The sequence below is a fragment of the Lithobates pipiens genome, unplaced genomic scaffold (genome assembly GCF_037356315.1).
Source record: "Lithobates pipiens isolate NorthernLeopardFrog02 unplaced genomic scaffold, aLitPip1_a1.2 Scaffold_25, whole genome shotgun sequence".
NCBI classification, from domain to species: domain Eukaryota; kingdom Metazoa; phylum Chordata; class Amphibia; order Anura; family Ranidae; genus Lithobates; species Lithobates pipiens.
Window position 1 is genome coordinate 33902229 of NW_027507787.1, and position 23629 is coordinate 33925857.

Below are 23629 nucleotides of genomic sequence, written 5' to 3' on the forward strand. Positions count from 1 at the left end.
ATGAGTGAAAAAAAGAACATCGATCGACGTGAAGAAATATCTGCCAAGAAAAGAAGATAAAATAAATGCCAAAGCATAGGGGCAATCCGCCCCTAATGTCTACCCCTGTCCCTATGTTTTGGCATATATGATCTTTTTTAACTGTGGTGGTGAAATCACCTCCTACAGAGCTGAATTTTCTAATTTAGGTATCATGAGAGCAAGCCCTGTTGCTGTCAAAATAAATAAAACAGTTCTGCAGCTGTTTGGTGTACCTACAAAGCAAACAATGGTAACAATAAATCACAGTATCAATAAAACATTAACTCAATAAAACAACTTGTTTTTATTGCAATCTGTGCAAAATAAAAGAGTAAAAAAAAAAAAAAAGTAAAAAAATATAACGCGAAGCATAGGGGCAATCCTCCCCTAAGGTCCAATCCTGCCCCCATGCTTTGGCATATGTGCTCTTTTTTTTTTTTTTTTAACTGTGGTGGTGAAATCACCACCTACAGCGCTGGAGTCATGGATTTACGTATCGTGAGAGCAAACCTTGTTGCTGCCAAAATAAATAAACCCGTGCTGCAGCTGAATGGTGTACCTGCAAAGCAAATAATGGTTAACAATAAAACACAGTAACATTATGTATAAAAGTAGAACATACCTGCAAAGCAAACACGATAAAACAAAGTATCAATAAAACTACAATTAAGCATACAATTCAGTAATAAAGAGCAGAACAAGAGGGAGAACAATAGAGAGAACATTTAAAACGACAGCTATTTTTAGCTTTTTGTGTTTTTTTTAACACTTTTATTACAACTATAAACATTCCAGCTTAGGGTCTCTAAAAATGCTATGGCCACCTAACATCTTTTGAGACCCTGTAGGACTGTGCCATGCTATACCCTATGCTAAGGCTCAGCTAGTGTATGGTAGTGACGGAAGAAGTCACCGATGCAGAGACAAGGTTGGACAGGACAGGAGGGACAATAAAAGCGGGTGTCACGCCTATATCTGCATTTTCTACAGACATATCATCTTCTTTGGGGTGTTCTTTGGGTAGAGGTACAATGGAAAATGCAGCCGGCTCACTGCATTTGCATTGGGAAGTTGAGCCACAAAATCTGATGCTGTCTGATATTGAAGCTGACGCCGACACCTGACACTAACTAGCTAACCTGTGACACTAATATGGTGATGTCAGGAACGGTGTCATTTCTGGTTTCACCTGCTGGTGGCACGATTACTCTCTGGATGAAAAGGTGTAATTCCAGTGGCCACCAGCGGGTGTCTCCCTGCTCGGACTTCAGACGTGCCATCAAGCACACCTGTCATTGGTCTGCTGGACTATATAGACCAGCCATGAACTATGCTCAGTGCTTCAGAATTTCTCTGCTAGCCCTTTTTCCTGTACTCCATTTGTTATCTTGTCATCCAGTCCTGTTCCCTGCTCCTTGGTCTGCTTCCTTATCCATGGTTTTAGTCCCCTTGTTGCTTTTGTCCCTGCTTTATTATTTCTTGTTTGTTTCCTTGCTTGTGTATTATATTAGTTAGTTAGATAGGGGTTTGTCTTGTATTTTCTTTGCTTGCTTATGGTTGCCGTTTATTGGTGGAGCACGTGTGTCCTTATCGTTAATATATATATTCTTCCTAGCAATAGCACTTGCTATTGGTTTATGATGGATTTTGAAAACATTTTGTATTTATCGCTCCTGGCAACTGATGACAAAGATTTCTGTTATCAGACATTGGCTGAATACATTAGGGAACAATTGTTAGAATGCATCCACCTATCTCATGTTTTTATTGATCAAGGCAGTTTTTTGTTTGAAGACATGCAACCATAATTAAGATCTGTACAGAGTTGGCCCTGTCTGATGTCGCTGGGGGAGGTGATGACTATACACCCCCTTTTTCCAGCCCAGGTTGAATCTTTGGTTTGGCTGTTGGAGGACAACTCAGCCTTTTTTCTTTGAACAATATTCAGCCTGTCCTTAACAGCTGCTTGCAAGTTGTATTGAATCAGTGCAGTCTCTGATCAGACAAGCAATGTGCAAACCTGATTTGGTGCAATCATTATTACAGGCCTGGTCAAGTCTGTTGCACCCAGCCTCTGTCAGCTTCCGATACGCCTTCCTACCAATGAAGTACCAGTATCCTGTTTACTCCTGCCTTTAATCCCCACCCCCCCGCTTCTCCTCAGCTGCCTCTTCCAGCTCCACTAAATCTCCCTTCAAAATCTGCTCCCTCTGTTTTACCATCCTTCCGCTCTTTGCTTTTACCAGCTGCTTCCACTACCTACAGCCCTGTACCCACATACAAATCTTCAGTTGCTAAAACCAACTCCTGCCTCCACACCAGTTAATCCACTCCCGCCTGATGTTCAGCTTGTTGTGCCAGTGTCTCTGCCTGCTGTCTAGCCTGACGTCCCAGTGCCTGCTGTCCAGCCTGACGTCCCAGCCTTCCAGCCTGACGTCCCGCTGCCGGTCTTCCAGTCTGACGTCCCGTTGCCGGCCTTCCAATCTGATGTCCCGCTGCCGGCCTTCCAGTCTGACGTCCCGCTGCCGGCCTTCCAGTCTGATGTGGCGGCCTTCCAGTCTGATGTCCCGCTGCTGGCCTTCCAGTCTGATGTCCCGCTGCTGGCCTTCCGGTCTGATGTCCCGCTGCTGGCCTTCCAGTCTGATGTCCCGCTGCTGGCCTTCCAGTCTGATGTCCCAGTGCCGGCCTTCCAGTCTGATGTCCCAGTGCCGGCCTTCCAGTCTGATGTCCCAGTGCCGGCCTTCCAGTCTGATGTCCCAGTGCCGGCCTTCCAGTCTGATGTCCCGTCCTTCCAGTCTGATGTCCCGGTGCCGTCCTTCCAGTCCGATGTGCCAGCTTCCCAGTCCGATGTGCCAGCTGCCCAGCCAGAGGTGTTCCTGTCTGCTGCCCAGTCTGCTGCCCAGTCAGAGGTGCTCCTGTCTGCTGCCCAGCCAGAGGTCTTCCTGTCTGCTGCCCAGCCTGAGGTCTTCCTGTCTGCTGCCCAGCCTGAGGTGCCACTGTCCTCTGCCCAGCCTGAGGTGCCACTGTCCTCTGCCCAGCCTGAGGTGCCACTGTCCTCTGCCCAGCCTGAGGTGCCACTGTCCGCTGCCCAGCCTGATGTGCCACTGTCCGCTGCCCAGCCTGATGTGCCACTGTCTGCTGCCCAGCCTGATGTGTCATTATCTGCTGCCCAGCCTGAGGTGCCCGTGCCTGCTGCCCAGCCTGATGTGCCCGTGCCTGCTGCCCAGCCTGATGTGCCGTTCCTGCTGCCCAGCCTGATGTACCCGTGCCTGCTGCCCAGCCTGATGTGCCCGTGCCTGCTGCCCAGCCTGATGTGCCCCTGTCCGCTGCCCAGCCTGATGTACCCGTGCCTGCTGCCCAGCCTGATGTGCCCGTGCCTGCTGCCCAGCCTGATGTGCCCGTGCCTGCTGCCCAGCCTGATGTGCCCCTGTCCGCTGCCCAGCCTGATGTGCCCCTGTCCGCTGCCCAGCCTGATGTACCACTGTCCGCTGCCCAGCCTGATGTATCACTGTCCGCTGCCCAGCCTGATGTATCACTGTCCGCTGTCCAGCCTGATGTGTTCCTGCCCGCTGCCCAGCTTGACATGCCTCTGCCCGCTGCCCAGCTTGAAGTGCCACTGCTCAGCTTGATGTGTCTTTGCCTTCTGCCCAGCCTGACGACCTGGTGCCCTTTTCCCAGCCTGATGTTATGGTGCCTGCTAAAACTGTTCCTGACTGATGCCCATCTTGCCGCTGTGTCAACCCTATTTGTCACCCAGCCTGAATTGTAATGCCCCTGTGTGGTCTGTCTCTGATGGTTTCTTGCCCGTTACCCTGCTAAGTTTCATCTCCGGATCCAAACTTCCTGACCCGGGTGGTGGGGTATGTGTCCTATTTTTGGGCTCTGGTGGCATGCCCCCCAGTGAATTAAAATACTCTGGCCTTGGAAGTGCGAATAAGTCCGCAGACTCAGTAGGGAAACATTTTAGGGTGTTTCTGCACCCACTCTGACGGTCGTACCCAGGGCTGAATGGAGCGTCCGGAGGCCACTCCTTTAGGAGGGGGACTGTCAGGAATGGTGTAATTTCTGGTTTCACCTGCTGGTGGCACTATTATGTTCTGGACCAAAAGGTGTAATTCCAGTGGCCACCAACGGGTGTCTCCCTGCTCGGACTTCAGACGTGCCATCAAGCACACCTGTCATGGGTCTGCTGGAGTATATGCTCAGTGCTTTAGAATTCCTCTGCTAGCCCTTGTTCCTGCCAGTACCTGCTCTTGTTTCAGTTTGTTCCAGCACCCCATTTGTTATCCTGTTATACAGTCCTGTTCCCTGCTCCTTGGTCTGCTTCCTTATCCCTGTTTTTTGTCCCCTTGTTGCTTTTGTCCCTGCTTTGTTATTTCTTGTTTGCTTCCTTGCTTGTGTATTATATTAGTTAGATAGTTGGGGGTTGTCTTGTATTTTCTTTGCTTGCTTATGGTTGCTGTTTATTGGTGGAGCATGTGTTTCCTTATCTTTAATAAATATATATATTTTTCCTTTTACTTGTTGTCCCTATTCCTTGGTGCAGCCCAGTGATCTGACTACCTGCTTGGATGTTTATGTATAACATCCGTGACAGGTAATTAGAAAAAAATCTGTACACTATACTAATGCCACAGTAACAGGGAGTAAAAGGGTTAACTGGGGGTGATCATGGGGTTAAACCTTTATTAGGGACTATATGGCGGTTACCCTAAACCTATCTGCGACTACTGTTAACTGCCCTAACGCTGCTTAGAGTCACAAGTGACACAAATGCAGTAATCAGAAAAGAGATCTGTATACTATACTAATGCCAGTGTGACAGGGGGTGAAAAGGTTAACTGGGGTTGACCAAGGGATTAAAACCTTTATTATGGAATACATGGGGGTACCCTAAATTTACCTGGGCCTACCACTAAGAACCCAAATGCTGATTAGTGTCATAAGTGACACCAGTACAGTGATCAGTGAAAATTCTGAAAAAAACTGTAGTGTTTGGTGTACTCACGGTAGATATCTTCTCCTCTCACGCTGGAACCGAAACGGACTCCACAAGGGGAGGTGACATCACTTCCTCTGCCTGTGTTTACATTACACAGGCAGTGGAGGCATTTCATTTTCCAAAATCGAACAGCAGGTCCAGACCAGATATCATTGGCCTGGACCTGTAGACTGATCGGTTCTGTAACAAATCTGATCGTCACAGGAGCATGCGCATGTACCCTTTACCTGCGCGTGACCACCGTACACCTACGGTGAATCGCGGTGCCAACCTGCCGTAGTATAATGATGGTGGCTGGTCGGCACCTGGTTAAAAAATGTGGACTTCAATATGACAGTGAACAAAAAGTCAAGATGTTGGTGCTACAAAATATCACATAAATAATGATATTGCATGACTAACCATGTGCTTAATCAATTGCAAACTAATAAAAGTCCAATGTGACATGTCCAACACCATATATAACATAACAAGAATCTTCTAGTTTGATGTATCTTCAAATAAATGCTTCACCATGAGTGCTCATGAGGTAGCTGGCAACACACCAAAGGTGTATGACCACTTTTTAGGGTAGGTCAAAATACACTTTATTTGGATAAACCAGATGGATTCTGAGTTTACACCTCTCCACTTTGAGACTCCCTCCGGCATAGACTGGGGATGTAGGAATAAACTCCACCAGGAACACAAAAAAGAACTTTATGGTGTAGTACACATTTTAGTTAAAACATTTTAAAATTAGTAGCTTAGGTTGCACTCACATGTGACTTTTCCAATCCCGGCACTAAGGTGTCAAACAGCATGTGCGGATAGGTATACCAAACTCTTAACGGCGTGCGATCCACGCCTCGATCTGGATATATTCGTTGGTTAGATGTAACATATGGGACCCAGAAATTACGAAAACCCCGCTACAACGTACGTTTCGCTGTACTGGAGTCATCAGGAAGTGACAACACACTCCATCCTTTTATAATGAAAAAACAAGTGTGATTGGCTGGACTCCCCAGAAATGGGGGTTGGAGACAAAAATAGATCTACCTATATCCATCTGTCCATACCGCACGTATCCTATTGACAATTGCAGTCATAAGTATATTGTGTAAAACCATAGGATACATTAGGCGATAACATTTTAAAAAACATAAAAAATTGTATACAAAACCCCCCATAATATAAAGTAAAACATTGTATTGAGAGTAACTTGGTTTGAGAGTGTTTTGCAAGACAAGCAACATTTTTTAATACATTTTGACTTGCTACACAAGCGATGTCTTGATATACAAGTAGTGTTATGTCACAACTGAGTATAAAAGAGAAGAGAGGCGCCTCTAATTGGGCAGCACAGTGGTGTAGTGGTTAGCACTCTCACCTAGCAGTAAGAAGGGTCGCTGGTTCAAATCCCGACCGCGACACTACCTGCCTGGAGTTTGCATGTTCTCCCTGTGCCTGCGTGGGTTTCCTCCGGGTACTCCGGTTTCCTCCCACAATCCAAAGACATGCAGGTAGGTTAATAAATAATAATAAATAAAAATAAATAAAAAAAATTGGCCCTAGTATATGAATGGGGACCTTGGATTGTGGGCTCCTTGAGGGTAGGGACTGGTGTGAGTGTGCAATGTACAGGGATGGGGACAGTTGTAGACACTCACTCAGGTTGAACTGGATGGACTGGTGTCTTTATTCAACCTTACTAACTATGAAACTATGAAACTATAATTGTAGAAATATGGTTACATTTAACCACTTAAGGACCGAGTCTCTTTCTGAGATTTGTTGTTAAAAACAGTTTTTTTGCTAGAAAATTACTTAGAACCCCCAAACACTATACATTTTTTTTCTAACATCCTAGAGAATAAAATGGCGTTTGTTGCAATACTTCTGTCATAGCGTATTTGAGCATCGGTCTTACAAGCGCACTTTTTTTGAAAAAAATAAGACAACAGTAAAGTTAGCCCAATTTTTTTTATATTGTGAAAGCTAATCTTACGCAGAGTAAATTGATAGCTAGCATGTTACGCTTCAAAATTGCACCCGCTCGTGGAATGGCGACAAACTTTTACCCTTAAAAATTTCCATAGGCGACATTTAAAAAATTCTACAGGTTGCATGTTTTGAGTTACAGATGAGGTCTAGGGCTATAATAAATAAATAAATATATATATATATATATATATATATATATATATATATATATATATATATATATATATATTTATTAATTTAATTTTAATTAATTTAATTTTTTTTTACCTTTTATTTTATTTTTTTACCTTTTATTTTTACACAGTTTTTTTATTTTTAAATGAAAATGTCACTTGTATTCCTATTACAAGGAATGTAAACATCCCTTGTAATAGAAAAAAGCATGACAGGACCTATTAAATATGAGATATGGGGTCAAAAAGACCTCAGATCTCATATTTAGACTAAAATGCAATAGAAAAAAAAAATGGCATTTAAATTTTATTATTTTTTTAAAAAATGGCCCTTTAAGAGCTGTGGGTGGAAGTGACGTTTTGACGTCGCTTCCGCCCAGCAATTGTATGGAGACGGGTGGGGGTCATCTTCCCCTCACTCGTCTCCATACTGAGCCAGCAAGAGGACATGATCGCCCCCACCGCTGCCAAGGGTTCTGGAAAGCAGCGGAGGGCACCGGATCAAAGTGAAATATGCAATAAAACAGAAAATTTGCCCTGGGACTTTGAGTGAGGTGGGTACAATTTAGCCAATAGATGTAGAAACAGTAAATAGAGTATAAAATGTATTCAAGTAGAGATAGTACATGTATTGATCTCATCAACAAATGCCAATTCATACGGGATACATAGAAATAAAATGATGGTACATAGATGAACAATCATATACCAGACAGACATGAAATGTACCGAACGCGTTTCGCGAGACCCAGCTCACTCTTCAGGGGTAGATGCGTGTAAAATGTACCTAGGATGAAGAGATACAAATTGGGTGTATAGCCATGTCCTTGCCATTCTTGGCACAGGTCTTTCATGTTTACATTCTAAAAGTCCTAAATTCCTAAATTCCAAAATCTCAGCGAGTGCCTCCATTCTGTTGTGATTAAAATGGTATTTCTATATACCTGACAAAGACCAGCTAGGTGTAACTAACGCAATTACAATACTCACGAAACCCTTTATACTAATGCTGCAGCATTAGGAGACAAACATCCCGACAAAGACAATAAAAGATGAGTTGAGACCAAATGTCTGACATATATACTTATGTTTACAGTCAATACTTTTCATGGACACAGTGAGACCATTAGGGACATACAATTTCTATCCGTGCCGTGCTTTTCCTCTGTTTGGTCCTGGGTGGAGTCTGTTCTGGCTCCATCGCCTCAGCTCCCTGGCGAGACACCTGCTGCCATTGTCTGGGAGCTATACATACGCTGTTTTGGTCATGTCTAGTGGTGAGTATGGGGTTTCTTTACCAAGGCCCCCCTTACCCAGTACCTATATAACTCTATACACCCAATTTGTATCTCTTCATCCTAGGTACACTTTACACGCATCTACCCCTGAAGAGTGAGCTGGGTCTTGTGAAACGTGTCAGGTACATTTGATGCCTGTGTGGTATATGATTATTTATTCATCTATGTAGCATTATTTTATTTTATGTATCCAGTATGAATTGCCATTTGTTTTTCTAAAAAAATAAGTAAAAAAAATAAGAGATTTTAAAGGTTACTCTACTTAGGTATTTGAGGTCAGTTTGAGTTTATACCGTTCTATAAATTAAAATGTAAACGCATCATTCCACATACATTAAAATGTACCACAAGCTGATGCATAAGCAAAAAAGCTAACTCAAAATGTTCACGTACACTTAGCATTATTTTCCTCAGTCAGTCTTGGTCCCTGATATGTCAGACAGCATACTAAGTTCAGTTACCTACACTGCAGTTATGAAGTACAGTTTAGTCAAATGGCCAATCCCCACCCTGATGACTAGACACCCCAAAGCAATGTCATCATATTGACAAGGTCATGACTGTGCTCACCCCCATCTATTTTCCTGTCCATAAGCCCCCAATGTTAGATATTTACATTACCGAGCACTACCCAATGTTCTGAAGTTCTGGCCTTTCCTCCTCAATGAGCCCTACTGTGTAGGGAATTTCAGGAAGCTGATATACAGCTTTGCGTACTTACAATAGCTATATTTAAACATACAAATAACTGTTTGTCGACCGCCTCACGCAGTTATACTGCGGCAGAAGGGCAAGGCTGCGCAAAACTCTGTACGGGTATGTCGTCCCCTTTAAAAGCTGCCAGAGGGGGACCGAATGCAAGTGGACGGCGAGCGTGATCATAGCCAGTCATGCGTGATCATTTGCACAAGAGCCAGCATGGAGATTTGCGTGTGTAAACTCAAAATCCCTGTTCTGTCAGGGGAGAGGAGACTAAGTACTATCCCCATACAGTTAGAACCCACTGAGGGAACACACATTTAACCCCTTGATCACCCCCTAGTGTTAACCCCTTCCCTGCCAGTGACATTTACACAGTAATCAGTGCATTTTTATAGCACGGATCTCTGTATATATGTCAATGGTCCCAAAAATGTGTCAAATCTGTCCGCTGCAATGTTGCAGTAACGATAAAAAATGCAGAACACTGCAATTACTAGTAAAAAAAAAAGCCATAAAAATGCCATAAATCTTTCCCATAGTTTGCAGACGCTATAACTTTTGCACAAACCAATCAATATACGCTTATTGCGATTTTTTTACCAAAAATATGAAGAATACGTATTGGCCTAAACTAATTAAGAAATTAGATTTTTAAAAACATATTTGGGGATATCTATTATAGCAAAAAGTAAAAAATATTGTTTTTGTTTCCAAAGTTATCGCTCTTTTTTATATATATAGCGCAAAAAATAAAAACCGCAGAGGTGATCAAATACCACCAAAAGAAAGCTTTATTTGTGGGGAAAAAAAGGATGAAAATGTTGTTTGGGTACAGCATTGCAAAACCATGCAATTGTTAGTTAAAGCAACGCAGTGTCACATTGTAAAAAGTGCTCTGGTCAGGAAGGGGGTAAAATCTTCTGGGGCTGATTAATGATTGTTTTATGAATGACAGTATTAAACTAGCCTACACATACGTGCAGTACACACACTGATGTTTGAAAAAATAAAACCTTGTTGATGTTAAAAGACACATCCATCAATTGTTATAAATAATGAAGCCAAAAATTGAATTATGAAAATAGAGATAATTTCACTTGCCTCATTAAACCTTGCTACCAGTTCTTCTACAGTATTGTGTTCCTTAGTTTTCAGTTTCAACAGCGATGCAGACAGAGATGTTTTTATATCAGGAAAACTGGTCTCGCATTCAAAATTGTCAAGATCTTTTGTTAAGAAACAAAGGTAATCAATGGGCAAAACTTTGCGATAAATCGCCTGTTCTTGATCAGTAAGGATGGTTGCAATCTCCTCTGGAAACTGAATGAGGTGTTGCAGTTCCACCAATTCTTTACTAAGTCCAGCAGCACTAGCTGTCTGAGAGTTCGATGTTGCCATTACTGTGCACGGCTGGCGGTCTAAAAAAAAATAAAAATAAATACATTATTTAGATGTCATATCACTTTTTAAATATGTTTGCAACAGTGGATTATAGCAAGCAACATTATAACGTTATGAAAAGAATATATATTTTTAATCAATGTAATAATTTAAATCAACATGGCTCAGGGATTTGGTAAATAAATACAAATTGTTTCTGAATATCATAAACCAAGACAAGAATATATATATATATATTTGGATGTGTATACTTTCTTACCCCCCCCCCCCCACAGACTTCTTCTGTCTGCCTCCTACCCAAGTGATTAATTAATTTAAAGCGGTAGTAAATCACAGTTGTTAAAAAAATAAAAAATAAATGTCCTTGCATGGCAATGTCATAATGTGCTAGGATGCATCGATTTACCTTAAAACGAAGCTCTCCGGCATGATGACATCACTTCCATGCATGCGAGTAGGAGCCGCCGTTTGCGGCAAAGGCTCTGAAGGTCCGGCACTGTATGCTGGACCTTCAGAGCTCATGCATCGCTAACGTCACCGGCTGCATGCACTCTGAAGATCTCCTAAACTGTGCAAGTTTAGGAGTTATTCACAGTACATGCAGACAAGCTTTACTATAGGCTTGCCTGTAGGTAAAAGTGGTAGAACGGAGTTTACTACCACTTTAAGTATTATACCCCTTTCACACTGATGGCGCTTTTCAGGCATTTTAGTACTAAAAATAGTGCCTGTAAAGCACCTAGAAAATGCTTCTCAAGCCTACCCAGTATAAAAGCCTGAGTGCTTTCACACTGGGGCGGTGCTCTTGCAGGACGGGAAAAAAGTCCTGCAAGCAGCATCTTTGGGGCAGCCCTAAACCACCCCTGCCATTGAAATCAATGGGCAGCGCTGCTGAAACGCCTGCAAATCGCTTCAGAAGCGGGGCTTTTCGTGCACTTTTAACCCTCCTTTGGGGTTAAAAGCACTCCACTCCTGTCCGCACAGCACCGGTAAAGTGCTACTATAAGCAGCTGCACTTTACTGTTAGCGCGGGGCGGTCTTCAGCGTGAAAGGAGTCTTACACTAACAAGATCAGAAATCAAAGTCAACAAGGAATACAAGACTGGGGTAAAGAGGCTTAAAGAGACAAATGGCCCACACAAAGTCAAAACAACTAGATCTGGTTATTAGAAAAGTAGCTCAAACTGTCCCCTATCATTGTAGTAGTTTGTATCTGGGTGTAAAGGTCCAGAGTGTGTAAACTGTAAAGTGCACCGTATACCAACAAAAACACAAACTTTTTCAGAGACAGCAACACTGAGGACCTAGCTGGACTGCAAAGGCAGGAAGAGCATAAATTATTTTACACCAGAACGCATTAAGAACAGTCAACATTATATTTAATGTTGTGTGCAGTCCCTGTTAGCCTTGCCATCCTACTTGGCTATACAGAAATGTGGCCCTGATCATTATGCTCATTTACAGACCCTAAATAAATTTAAGGTCCAAACTGTATGTGACCACACTTTAGCTGGAGTATTACATAAGAATAATGGACAAGCAACAAACCTTTTTTCATTAGACCTCCCTTGACTAATGTTGCAAGCAGTACTTTGGTTTACATTACTGTGCAATCTCCATCTTTTAACAAGTGCTACAATATGTGTTTAATGCCTTTAATCATACAAATATATTTTATATCATCTATGTAACACAGCCAACCACCATCAACTGAATGGAATGTTATGGCAGCATGCAGAATCTTTATGATGGTAAATCCCTAAGAAGATAATTAGTATCTATTTTAAGGGATACAAAATCCCTTGCAATAGATATTAATTCTCTTCCTAGAGAGTTACCATTTACTATAAAATTTTGCAGTGTTCCCTTTGTCTTATAGTGCATTTTTCCATCTTTTTTTTGGGGGGGGGGGGGCAGTGTCAAGCAGGTTTCTAAGGGGTGTAGACATTTTGGTGGATATTTTTTGACATACTGATGTATGGTCTTCTTGGCATCCAAAGGAGTGTTCCTGCAAAACAAGCTTTTACATTGTAAGTTATATGTATATATGGATAATCCATGGTTATATGTATTTTATATGCATAATTATACCGGACACTAATTGTTCATTAATTGTAACTGTTCTTTCAGAAGTGGTATTGGTCCCTGAAGAAGATTTGTCTATAATTGTACATTTTGAAATGCGTTGGCTATCCCCTTCTACCATATTCCTCTGTAATCTATCGATGAAAGAAACAGCAAGTAGGTGGAGACTACCACTTCATGTTTAACAGAGTTTTCTTGTATAGTTGACATCAACATTGTTGCAATCTTGGAATTTTATTTTGTAATAATAAAATATACAATTTTTTATATATATTTTGTTCTTTTTTGGTTGCCTATACAATCTCACTTTTCTTGATGTTTATTCTATATGCACTGAATCCTATTTCAGAATCCTCTGCATCTCCCATACAACATTTAATATCAATACCCTCTATGGAAAAGCAGGGTAACTCTGGACGATCTACAGTAAATACAAATATAGAGACACAAGGGAATGACCAAGATAGCAATACTGCTATTAAAATTATAGCTGGAAATTCAGAAAATGAGCAGCATATACAAATTGGAGAGTCAACTCTGAAGGATGTTTTTAAAGCGGTGCAAACAAGCAATACCTCGTTATCTATTTTGTCAAATCAGTTCCAATACATGTGGGAGGAGAACACTATTATACATCAAGATATGAAAAAGGCACAAGAGCGTATTACTGCAGTAGAGAGTAGAGTTCGTAACATTGAGGATACAATGTAATTTATGGCGTGAGATCTTAAAGTAGTAAGCCTTCATTCAAAAGAACATGCTAATCACATTAATCATCTTGAAAATAGGCTACGTAGAAATAACTTAAGAGTGATTGGCCTCTCAGAGCGTACAGAGGGGAACAACACTACAGAATTTATGGAGCAATGGTTGTTAAGAATGTCTGATAAGAACTCTTTTTTGCCTTTTTGGCTACTAGGTTAAATAACGTCATGGAAAAATTAATACACCCAGACCAGACAGGTTTTTTTCCCTAGGTAGGTCTACAACAATACATTTTAGGAAATAGTTTCTTAATTTACAGTTGATTCCTGACAATATAGGGAAAAGATCGGTCCTGTCCCTCGACACAGCCAAAGCGTTTGACTGCATCGAGTTGACATATCTGTGGGAAGTTTTGGAGAAGTATGGCCTGGGTGAAGGATTTGTTAGGTAGCTAAAATTATTATATTGTGCCACTCGAGCATGTGTACAGATTAATAAACTACATCAAATGTTTTTAAATTATCTAGAGGCACTAGACAGGAATGCCCGTTATCTCCATTATTGTTTGCATTAGCGACGGAGCCTTTAGTGATAGTAATTAGGCAAACATCTATAATTAGAGGGTTTAAGAGAGGAGACAGTGAAGACAAACTCTGTTTTATGCTTTTTTTTCTTTTTGGGAGATACGGATAAGTCACTAATTTCTGCTCTAACTCTGATAGAAACTTTTGGTTCTTAGGTTTTAGTATAAATTGGGATGAATCGGTATTGATCCCACTAGATGAGATGTACCCAACCTTACCACAGAAGGCAAATCAGATTAAAATTAAGTACGTCTTTTAAATATCTTGCCATAAAAACTGAGGAATATTTTAATCATAATTTGACGGCATTATTAGATAACTTTAAGGGTAAGAGTAAAGTATGGACTAAATTGCCTCTGTCATTAGTGAGGCGTGCAAATTTGATTAAAATGTTCTGGGGTCCTCAGTTACTCAATATTTTACATAACTCCCCAATATGGATACCTCTTAAATTGTTTAAAAAAACAGACTATTTGTTTCGGATCTTACTATAGAAGGGTAAAAATCCTAGAATTTCTAAGATTTCTACATAACAACTTTCTAAAGATTAGCTGTGTCAAATGCTAGGATGTATTTTATTGCTTCTCCACTCCAACAGATGGTAGGATGGGGCTCCATAGATTTGATGGACCCCAATAAATCATTACTTTTGACTCAAATTTATTATAGTTACTTAATAGCTCAACTGGAATCTGGGTCTTTCTGTAATGTTACTCAAAAACCCACCTCAGTACTGATGAATAAAGTGTGGCAGAAAATGAGATATATATTGCAATATGTAGATATATCAGTCTATACCCTTTTATGGGGAAACAAAGTATAATGAGATAAATTGGAAGGATTTGGGGTGTGGAGAGGACTAGGGATTCAATATATTTCACAATTATATTCTAATAATATTTTAAAAACATTTCAAGAATTACAAAGAGAATACTCTCTGCCCCCATATACCTTCTTTCAATATTTACAATTACGACACACTTTACAGGCCCAAATAAGTTAAGATACAAACTATGCTACTAATAGATCTTATTACAATGACACAAACTAAGAAGGGCCTTATTTATAGTATATATGGTTGTCTAATAGATAAACCGTAGAGGGAGGCTACTGGCCCTGCTAGAAAGGGATGGGAAAAGGATTTGGGAGATCTAACAGATGAACAATGGCAAAATATTTTGGAACAAGTACAGTCAGTATTGGTATCACCTCAGCAGTCTCTAACGCAACTATATATAATTCATAGAGTGTATAGGACCCCAGTTAAATTGTATCAGTGGGGAAGACAAGATGCATCTGAGTGCCAGAGAACCTCTGCTGATCTACTACATGTTATGGAAATGTCCTAAATTATTCTGGTACTGGCAAAAAATAGTGGAAACTATTAATCGGGTTTATCAAACACAGATACAGTTGGATCTTAAAATAAGCTTATTAGGTTATATTGAAAAAGAAGTATATATACCAGCAGTTAGGACAGCTATTAACAAGATGCTATTTATAGCATGAAAATTAATTGCACAAAAATGGATATCTTCGAGCTTTCCAACATATGAGGAATGGCGTACACAGGTTAATGATACCCTAATAAAAGAATGGCAGGTGTTTTGGAATAGGGGTCTGATAAAAAAAAATCCCATAAAATATTGGATCTGTGGTTGCGAATGCCTGGTAATGCTCTAATGCTGTGTACACATGACCAATTAGATCGTGTGTGGGCTTCATTGGACCTTTGCTGTCTAATCAGACGGACTTTAGATTTAAAACATGTTTCAAATCTTTCCAACGAACTCGAGTCCGGTCGAAAAATCAATTCGTCTATATGCTAGTCCGATGGATGAAAACCAACGCTAGGGCAGCTATTGGTTACTGGCTATGAACTTCCTTATTCTAGTCCGGTCGCACGTCATCACGTTCAAATTCATTGGACTTTGGTGTGCTTGCGTATGGCCAAGTCCGTTCGTTAAGTCCGTGAGAACTCCCCCGAAAGTCCGTCGGGAAGAGTGTCGGACCTAGTCCAACGAAAAGTCTGGTCGTGTGTATGCGGAATTATTATACCATCAGATGGAATCCCATGGGTGGATAGATTTTTCTCAAACTACAGAAAGAATGGGGGAAGGATAAGTGAAAAAAGGGTAGAGGGACAGGATTAAGGATATAAATAGATAGTTGCTGTAATATTCTTACAGATGTAAATCTGTAGGGGAGTTATGTTCCATGTGTAGATATGGGGGGGGGGGGGGGTAAGAGAAAAGGCTGCGATAGCTATATGAATAATTGATTACATACAATTAAGAGTATATTCAAGAGGAGAATTTATTGATGGTATAGCTATATATTATTTTTTTTTGTTTTGTTGTCAATTGAAAATGAATGTATTTGTCTTGTTTTAAATCAAAAATTGGAGATAAAAATAATGAATTAAAAAAAGAAAGCTGTGAACATATTTATTTACTTGGGCCCCAGAGTAGCCATAGAAAGCTGAATTCAAGCAATAGCAGATTAAAACACTGAACAGCACCAAGAGTTAATTGTTAGTACAAAAATCTTGCTCATTAATAAGGCTGTAGATGTTAATTAAGCCAAACTGGAGATCTTTTAAATATTACATTAAAATCCATATAAGCTGAAGCTTACCAGTAAAGCTGCTTTTGTGTCACTATGGTATAAAATCAACAAATCCCATAACAACCCAACCAGTAGGCTTAATTCAATTTCCTCTGCCCTTTGGATTTTAAAATATTACTTTTCTAATTAAGAAAAAAAATGATATGCAATTAAACCTAAGAGCCAGCTATGAAACAAACCAACCTATTTTAGTGTGTGACACAACAAAAGTAAAAAAAAAACTAATACAGTGTGAAAAAAAGTTACTGATAAGGGAAAACCATCACACATGAGCATTTACTAGTAAATAAGAACCATCACATTCAACAACCATTTACAAAGCTGTTATTAAACATTTACATGGTGCCAAGCAGCTTTTTTTGAAGGTAAAGTTAATCTGCCAACTTTAAAATCCAAAAAACAAAAACCGCTGCTCAAAAGCAGAAAAAACTCTTCAGTGCCCGTTTAAGCCTTATTGAAGTCAGCCACAATGCACTATAATGCATTAAACTTATTTTGTTGCATTGTAGAACCATTTATTTTCATTGGCAACCAAATGCACTAGCTAAAGTACCAGAACAACATACTGTATACGGTTGTAATGATGTGAGCTTTATCTTCATTATGTTGTGATGCAGATTCATTAAAACCTTGTGATTTTCACAATGTATGAACTTCCTTATCATAACACAAGATAACAATCTAAATAACATACATTAACTTGCCTGGGGTAATGTGCCACAAAATTCTGAATTGATACTCGGCAGTGGCGTCGGGAGGGGGGGGGGGGCTGGGGGGACATGCACAAATGTATTAGTAGCCCTGATCGCCGTTGAGCAGGGACGATCTGATCCTGAGCACGCTGAGTCACATAGCAGCAAGTCTCGGCTTCTGGAGCCTGCAGCGCCTATGATGGACGTCCCACTGGTCCAATGGCGGGACCGTGGGATGTCCATTATAGGTGCTGCAGGCTCCGGATGGTGGGAATTGCAATGCGGCTGCCGCGCCACATTACTGTGAGATCCCCACTCAGCACTTGGCTCCCCTCTTCTGGCTGCCTGCTGTGATGATGGGCACACCGCACACCATGGCTGAAGTCTGTCTCCTGGTCAGGTAGGTCAGTTTGTGTCACTACCGTCAGTGTATGTATGTCAGGTAGGTCAGTGTGTGTCAGGTAGGTCAGTGCGTGTCAGTGTATGTCAGGTAGGTAGGTTAGTGCATGTCAGGTGGGTAGGTCAGTGTATGTATGTAAGATAGGTCAGTGTATGTCAGGTAGATAGGTCAGTGTGTCAGGCAGGGGAGTTTAGTGGTCAGCATTGATGCATTCTGGCAAGCCAGGCAGCAACCAGCAAGTGGGTTTACCCAGGCCACACAACCCCACCGCCCAGCCAAAAAACCCTGTGCCACTAATGCCCACCCCCACCGGCCTTGGACTTTGTGCTGAAGCACCTGGTCTTTTTGTCACCTATCAAGTTCCCTGATACTCAGAGATTTCTTTCAGTTTGATAAAAAGGCCTTGTCCTCCTCAAATTCAGGCCTAAGCCCCAACCCCCTGATGTTGAGTTCTACCCACCCGCTAATCACTGTCCAATAAAAGTGGCTTTATTTGTCAGTAAGGCACTGTTATGGGACAACATCTGTTCTTATGTGATAAGCATACAGTGCCTTGAAAAAGTATTCATAACCCTTGAAATTTTCCACTTTTTCTCATGTTACAACCAAAAACGTAAATGTATTTTATTGGGATGTGATAGACCAACACAAAGTGGCACATAACTGTGACATGAAAGGAAAATGATACATTTTTTTCAAATTTTTGTTACAAATAAATGTGTCAAAAGTGTGGCATGTATTTGTATTCAGCTCCCTTTACTCTGATACCTCTAACTAAAATCTAGTGGAACGAATTGCCTTTAGAACTCACCTAATTAATAAATAGAGTCCACCTGTGTGTAATTTAATCTCAGTATAAATACAGCTGTTCTGTGAAGCCCTCAGAGGTTAGTTAGAGAACCATAGTAAACAAATAGCATCATAAAGGCCAAGGAACACACCATAGCAGGGTTAGGTTATAAACAAATATCCCGAGCTTTGAACATCTCATGGAGCACTGTTCAATCCAACATCCGAAAATAGAAAGAGTATGGCACAGCTGCAAACCTATCAAGACATGGCCAGCCACCTAAACAGACAAGGTGGGCAAGGAGAGCATTAATCAGAGAAGCAGCCAAGAGGTCCATAGTAACTCTGGAAGAACTGCAGAGATCCACAGCTCAGGTGGGAGAATCTGTCCACAGGACAACTATTAGTCGTGTACTCCACAAATATGGCCTTTATGGAAGAGTGGGAAGAAGAACGCCATTGTTGAAAGAAAGCCATAAGAAGTGATGTTTGTCGTTTGTGAAAAGCCTTGTGGGGGACACAGCAAATGTGGAAGAAGGTGCTCCGGACAGATGAGACCAAAATTTAACTTTTTGGCCTAAAAGCGAAATGCTATGTGTGGCGGAAAACTAACACTGCACATCACCCTGAACGCACCATTCCCACCGTGAAACATGGTGGTGGCAGCATCGTGTTATGGGGATGCTTTTCTTCCACAGGAAAGCTGGTCAGAGTTGATGGGAAAATGGATAGATCCAAATACAGGGCAATCTTAGAAGAAAACCTGTTAGAGTCTGCAAAAGACTTGAAACTGAGGTGGAGGTTCACCTTCCAGCAGGGCAACGACCCTAAATATACAGCCAGAGCTACACTGGAATGGTTTAGATTCAAAGCAAATTCATGTGGTAGAATGGTGCAGTCAAATTCCAGACCTAAATCCAAATGAGAATTTGTGGTAAGATTTCTGACAAAGTTTGTTCTATTTGGCAAAGAAGAATGGGCAAAAATGTCACTCTCTAGATTTGTAAAGCTGGTAGAGACATCCCCAAAAAGACTTGTAGCTGTAATTGCAGCGAAAGGTGGTTCTACAAAGTATTGACTCAGGGGGGCTGAATAGAAATGCACACCACACTTTTCACATATTTGTAAAAAAAAAATGAAAACCATTTATCATTTTTTTTTCCACTTCGTGTTGGTCCATCACATAAAATCCCAATAAAATACATTTACGTTTTTGGTTGTAATATGAAAAAATGTGGAAAATTTCTTGAATACTTTTTCAAGGCACTGAAAAATTCTTTAAGCATACCAGGGTGTAGGTTTAAACCACTTTGAGGCACTTACTGCTGCCTGTGTTCCCACTGAAAGGTTTTGCAGTAACAGGAATGATACCAAAGCTCTGTGATGAGGGAGACAGGATAAAGATTTTTTTTTTTAAGCAGAATGCACCACAGCAGAGAGTGGAAAGCTGATTGTACGACTAACAGGCTATGCGACTCTACACTCCTCTGAGCTTTTTATTTTTTTAAATTCTCAGTTTTTCCACTTCATTTGCTCTCTGTTGGCTTCAAGAGTCCAAAGCCACTGGAGTCCAATGCATGTATAAACATACATTGCTCTACAATGTAAATATAAAATGCTTTGTTTTTTTTAATGTTTTTTTTTTTTAAATCAGTCCTCAAGGATTATTTTGTAATAGTTTAGTTCTACTTTTAAAGGATACATTTACATATAGAGAGCTTGTCCTTTAACCACTTACAGACCGGACCATTTTGCTGGTCAAAGACCAGACCCCTTTTTGCGATTCGGCACTGCGTCGCTTTAACTGACAATTGCGCGGTCGTGCGACGTGGCTCCCAAACAAAATTGACGTCCTTTTTTTCCCACAAATAGAGCTTTCTTTTGGTGGTATTTGATCACATCTGCGGTTTTTATTTTTTGCGCTATAAACAAAAATAGAGCGACAATTTTGAAAAAAACTCATTATTTTTTACTTTTTGTTATAATAAATATCCCCCAAAAATATATAAAAAAAAAAAAATGTTCCCTCAGTTTAGGCCGATACGTATTCTTCTACATATTTTTGGTTAAAAAAATCGCAATAAGCAACTATTGATTGGTTTGCGCAAAAGTTATAGCGTTTACAAAATAGGGATAGTTTTATGGCATTTTTATTAATAATTTTTTATTATTTTTTTTTTTACTAGTAATGGCGGTAATCAGCAATTTTTATTGTGACTGCGACATTCTGGCGGGCACATCGGACATATTTGACACATTTTTGGGACCATTGTCATTTCTACAGTAATCACTGCTATATAAATGCAGTGATTCCTGTGTAAATGACACTGGCACTGAAGGGGTTAACCAGTGGGTGGCAGTGAAGGGGTTAAAGTGGTTGTAAACCCTTAGGCCGCGTACACACGCGGGGACTGTTCGCCCAACTTTGTCCGTCAAACAGTTTCGGCAAACAGTCCGCTCAAAATTAGCATGGACGGACATGGCCACACACGACGGACGAACAGTTTGCTGAAACCGTGCGCGATGACGTGAACGGCACGTACGACGGGACGAAAAATACGACGTCCTATACACTGCATTATAACTTTCGGCGTGAAAATCCTTTCTGAGCATGCGCGCAACTTTGTTTGACGAACAAGCCTACACACGCGGGGACTGTCCGCTGAAACAAGGTTTCAGCGGACAGTTTTTCGGAATTTCCGAAAAACCTTGTTCAGCGGACTGTTCGCTGAAACTGTCCGCTGAAAGCCCACACACGAGCGGACTGTCCGCTGAAACTTGGTTTCAGCGGACAGTTTCAGCGAACAGTCCCCGCGTGTGTACGCGGCCTTACAAACCACTTTGACCTACAGGTAAGCCTAGATTAAGGCTTACCTGTAGGTCCAAGCAATATCTCCTAAACCTATATGGTTTAGGAGATATTTGCCCGAAAACGGTCACCGCTGTCTACGGCGCATGCGCTGTAGACAGCGGCGTGCAGGCGCACTGAGCGCGGCATTTCCAAGAATGGAGCTGCCGTGCGTGTCAACTCCCGCGCGCATGCGCGGGAGTGACGTCATCGCGGCTTCGCCGAATGACAGCGGCGGAGCTGCGCGACCCCACCAACAAGATGGATGCGGCGGACTACAGGGGACAGCGGCGACTTCGCTGGCTCCTGTGTCAGGTAAGTGACACATAATGGGCTACTATGCGATGCATAGTAGTCCATTATGCTTTGCCTTTGCAGGGAATGAAAGAGGAAGTAAACTCATCAGGGTTTACTTCCTCTTTAAGTGTTCCTAGGGGTGTGTTGCTAACTGTGGGGGGGTTGGGCTTTCATTTAGTGAACACTAATCTCTGCTCCAATCACATGGAGCAGAGATCAGCGTCACTAGTTGCTAGGCAGAATGGAGAAATGCTGTTTACATGGCATTTCCTCCATTCAGCTGTCCCGTGAGACGATCGCGGGTATGCCCGTGGCGATCGAGTCCGCAGGACCCGTGACTGGACTCACGGGGGTCCCGACCTGCATGAGAGCGCGCCGTCGGCGGCGCGCTCGCGATGGCAGGGCGGCGTTGAAGATTGGACGTACCTGTACGCCAATATGCCTGCCCGTGCCATTCTGCCGACGTACATCGGCGTGCGCTGGTCGGGAATCGGTTAATAAATACCCTACACCTTTGAGGGTGGCCTGCAGTATTAAATACTTACCTATGTCTCCTTTCCAGAAATCTTCAAGTGTGACTCTGCTCAGTGCTGCACCATTTATCTTATAAAAAATTTTCCCAACAACTCCTTTACTTCCTGCACATGCATGCCGCTGCCTTCCTGTGGAAAATGTCCAACCTATAGGAACAAATAGAGCCATTGCACATGTGCACCATGAAGAGGAGCCAGCGGGGAAGACTGTGTGTCCTTTACATCCCTACACTAGCCTGTGGGTGGGAATGATAACCAATGGTTTATGATCATTATTAATATTATTTGTTCATGCTCTTGATAGCATTGGAACATAAACCAAATGTATTCATTGCTTGCCAACAAAGAGAATTTCCATGCTACCGAAAAATCCAGGCTCAATGAAAACATGTAGAAAATTTTGAATTTTGTTATTAAAAAGCATATTGGTATATATTTATTTAACTGCATGGATCCACAAATATTAAGATAAAATGGCAATAGAGAATGTAAACAGCCATGCAAAGACTTTATTTCAGAAAACATTTTTTCCCCATTCATTTATTTAAATGTGATTTGGTACCATTACCTAAATTAACATGGAAGTCTGTTTGGCCATGATTGCACTAGCAACTGGAGCTTACAGGCATGAAGTCTCCTTTATACATTAAATTAAACAAATGATGCCTTTCGTTCACCATGTCTGGTGGAACAAAAGCAGCTGGGTGGTGAGAAATGCAGAGAGCGTTTACATTTTACACTTATTCCAAAATATATTTATGCATAAAAGGAGTTAGGCTATTGTGAAAAAGTGTAGCAAGGCTTCATGATTCAGCAACAAGATCCCTTTTCAAATTCACAACACAAAACAATTTAAATATTCATACAAAAGTCTATGTGAGAAATTGTAGAAAACGGCTGTAACAATTAGCAGTGCACATGGATTAATCTCGGTTCCCCTGACAACTAACTGCAAGGGATCTTAACCGTGTGCAGTATTTCATAGATATGAAATTCCAAAAAAGGCATCCAGCTGTGGCCTCACACACAGCACTCTGAATTTCAGCCAATACCACCATGCTTACTAGAATTCCTTTCAGCTCGTTTCTCTTACTGGACACCGCAATACAACAATAATTTCATTCACTTTGTTTAAATGAAAGCCAAGCATAGTATAGTATACATACAGTATACATACAGTATATATTGTAGAACAACTTAAAAGAGCGGCAAGTCTGCATAGCCTGTATGAGTATACTTGTACACAAAGTTAATTTGACTAAACTGGAGCAAAGGGTGAAGGGTCTGCCACAAAATGATGGACCTGCAGTAGATGATGAGAGGGTGAACAGATCGTGCAGAACAGCATACAGAGTTGTGACTGTGGATAGTGGGGCAGGAATCCTCCATAACCACTTGAATGTATTTTTCAAGGGATTTCCCAAACAGGAGCTCACCTTCAAAGGGGAACGTTTCCTGAGCAGGGTCAGCCAACCAAGCTCTAAG

At 41.4% G+C, this 23629-nt stretch overlaps 1 protein-coding gene across 9 annotated transcripts in view; it reads right to left on the reverse strand.

Annotated features, from left to right (window-relative positions):
* The window catches only part of PLCE1 (phospholipase C epsilon 1), a 783803-nt gene that overhangs the window by 398926 nt on the left and 361248 nt on the right, over positions 1 to 23629 (reverse strand). For all 9 annotated transcript variants that reach the window (XM_077454232.1, XM_077454230.1, XM_077454231.1 and 6 more), the window contains one exon: positions 10284 to 10600. In XM_077454232.1, coding sequence (XP_077310358.1) covers positions 10284 to 10600 — 317 coding nt within the window. The remainder of the gene's footprint in view (positions 1 to 10283; positions 10601 to 23629) is intronic.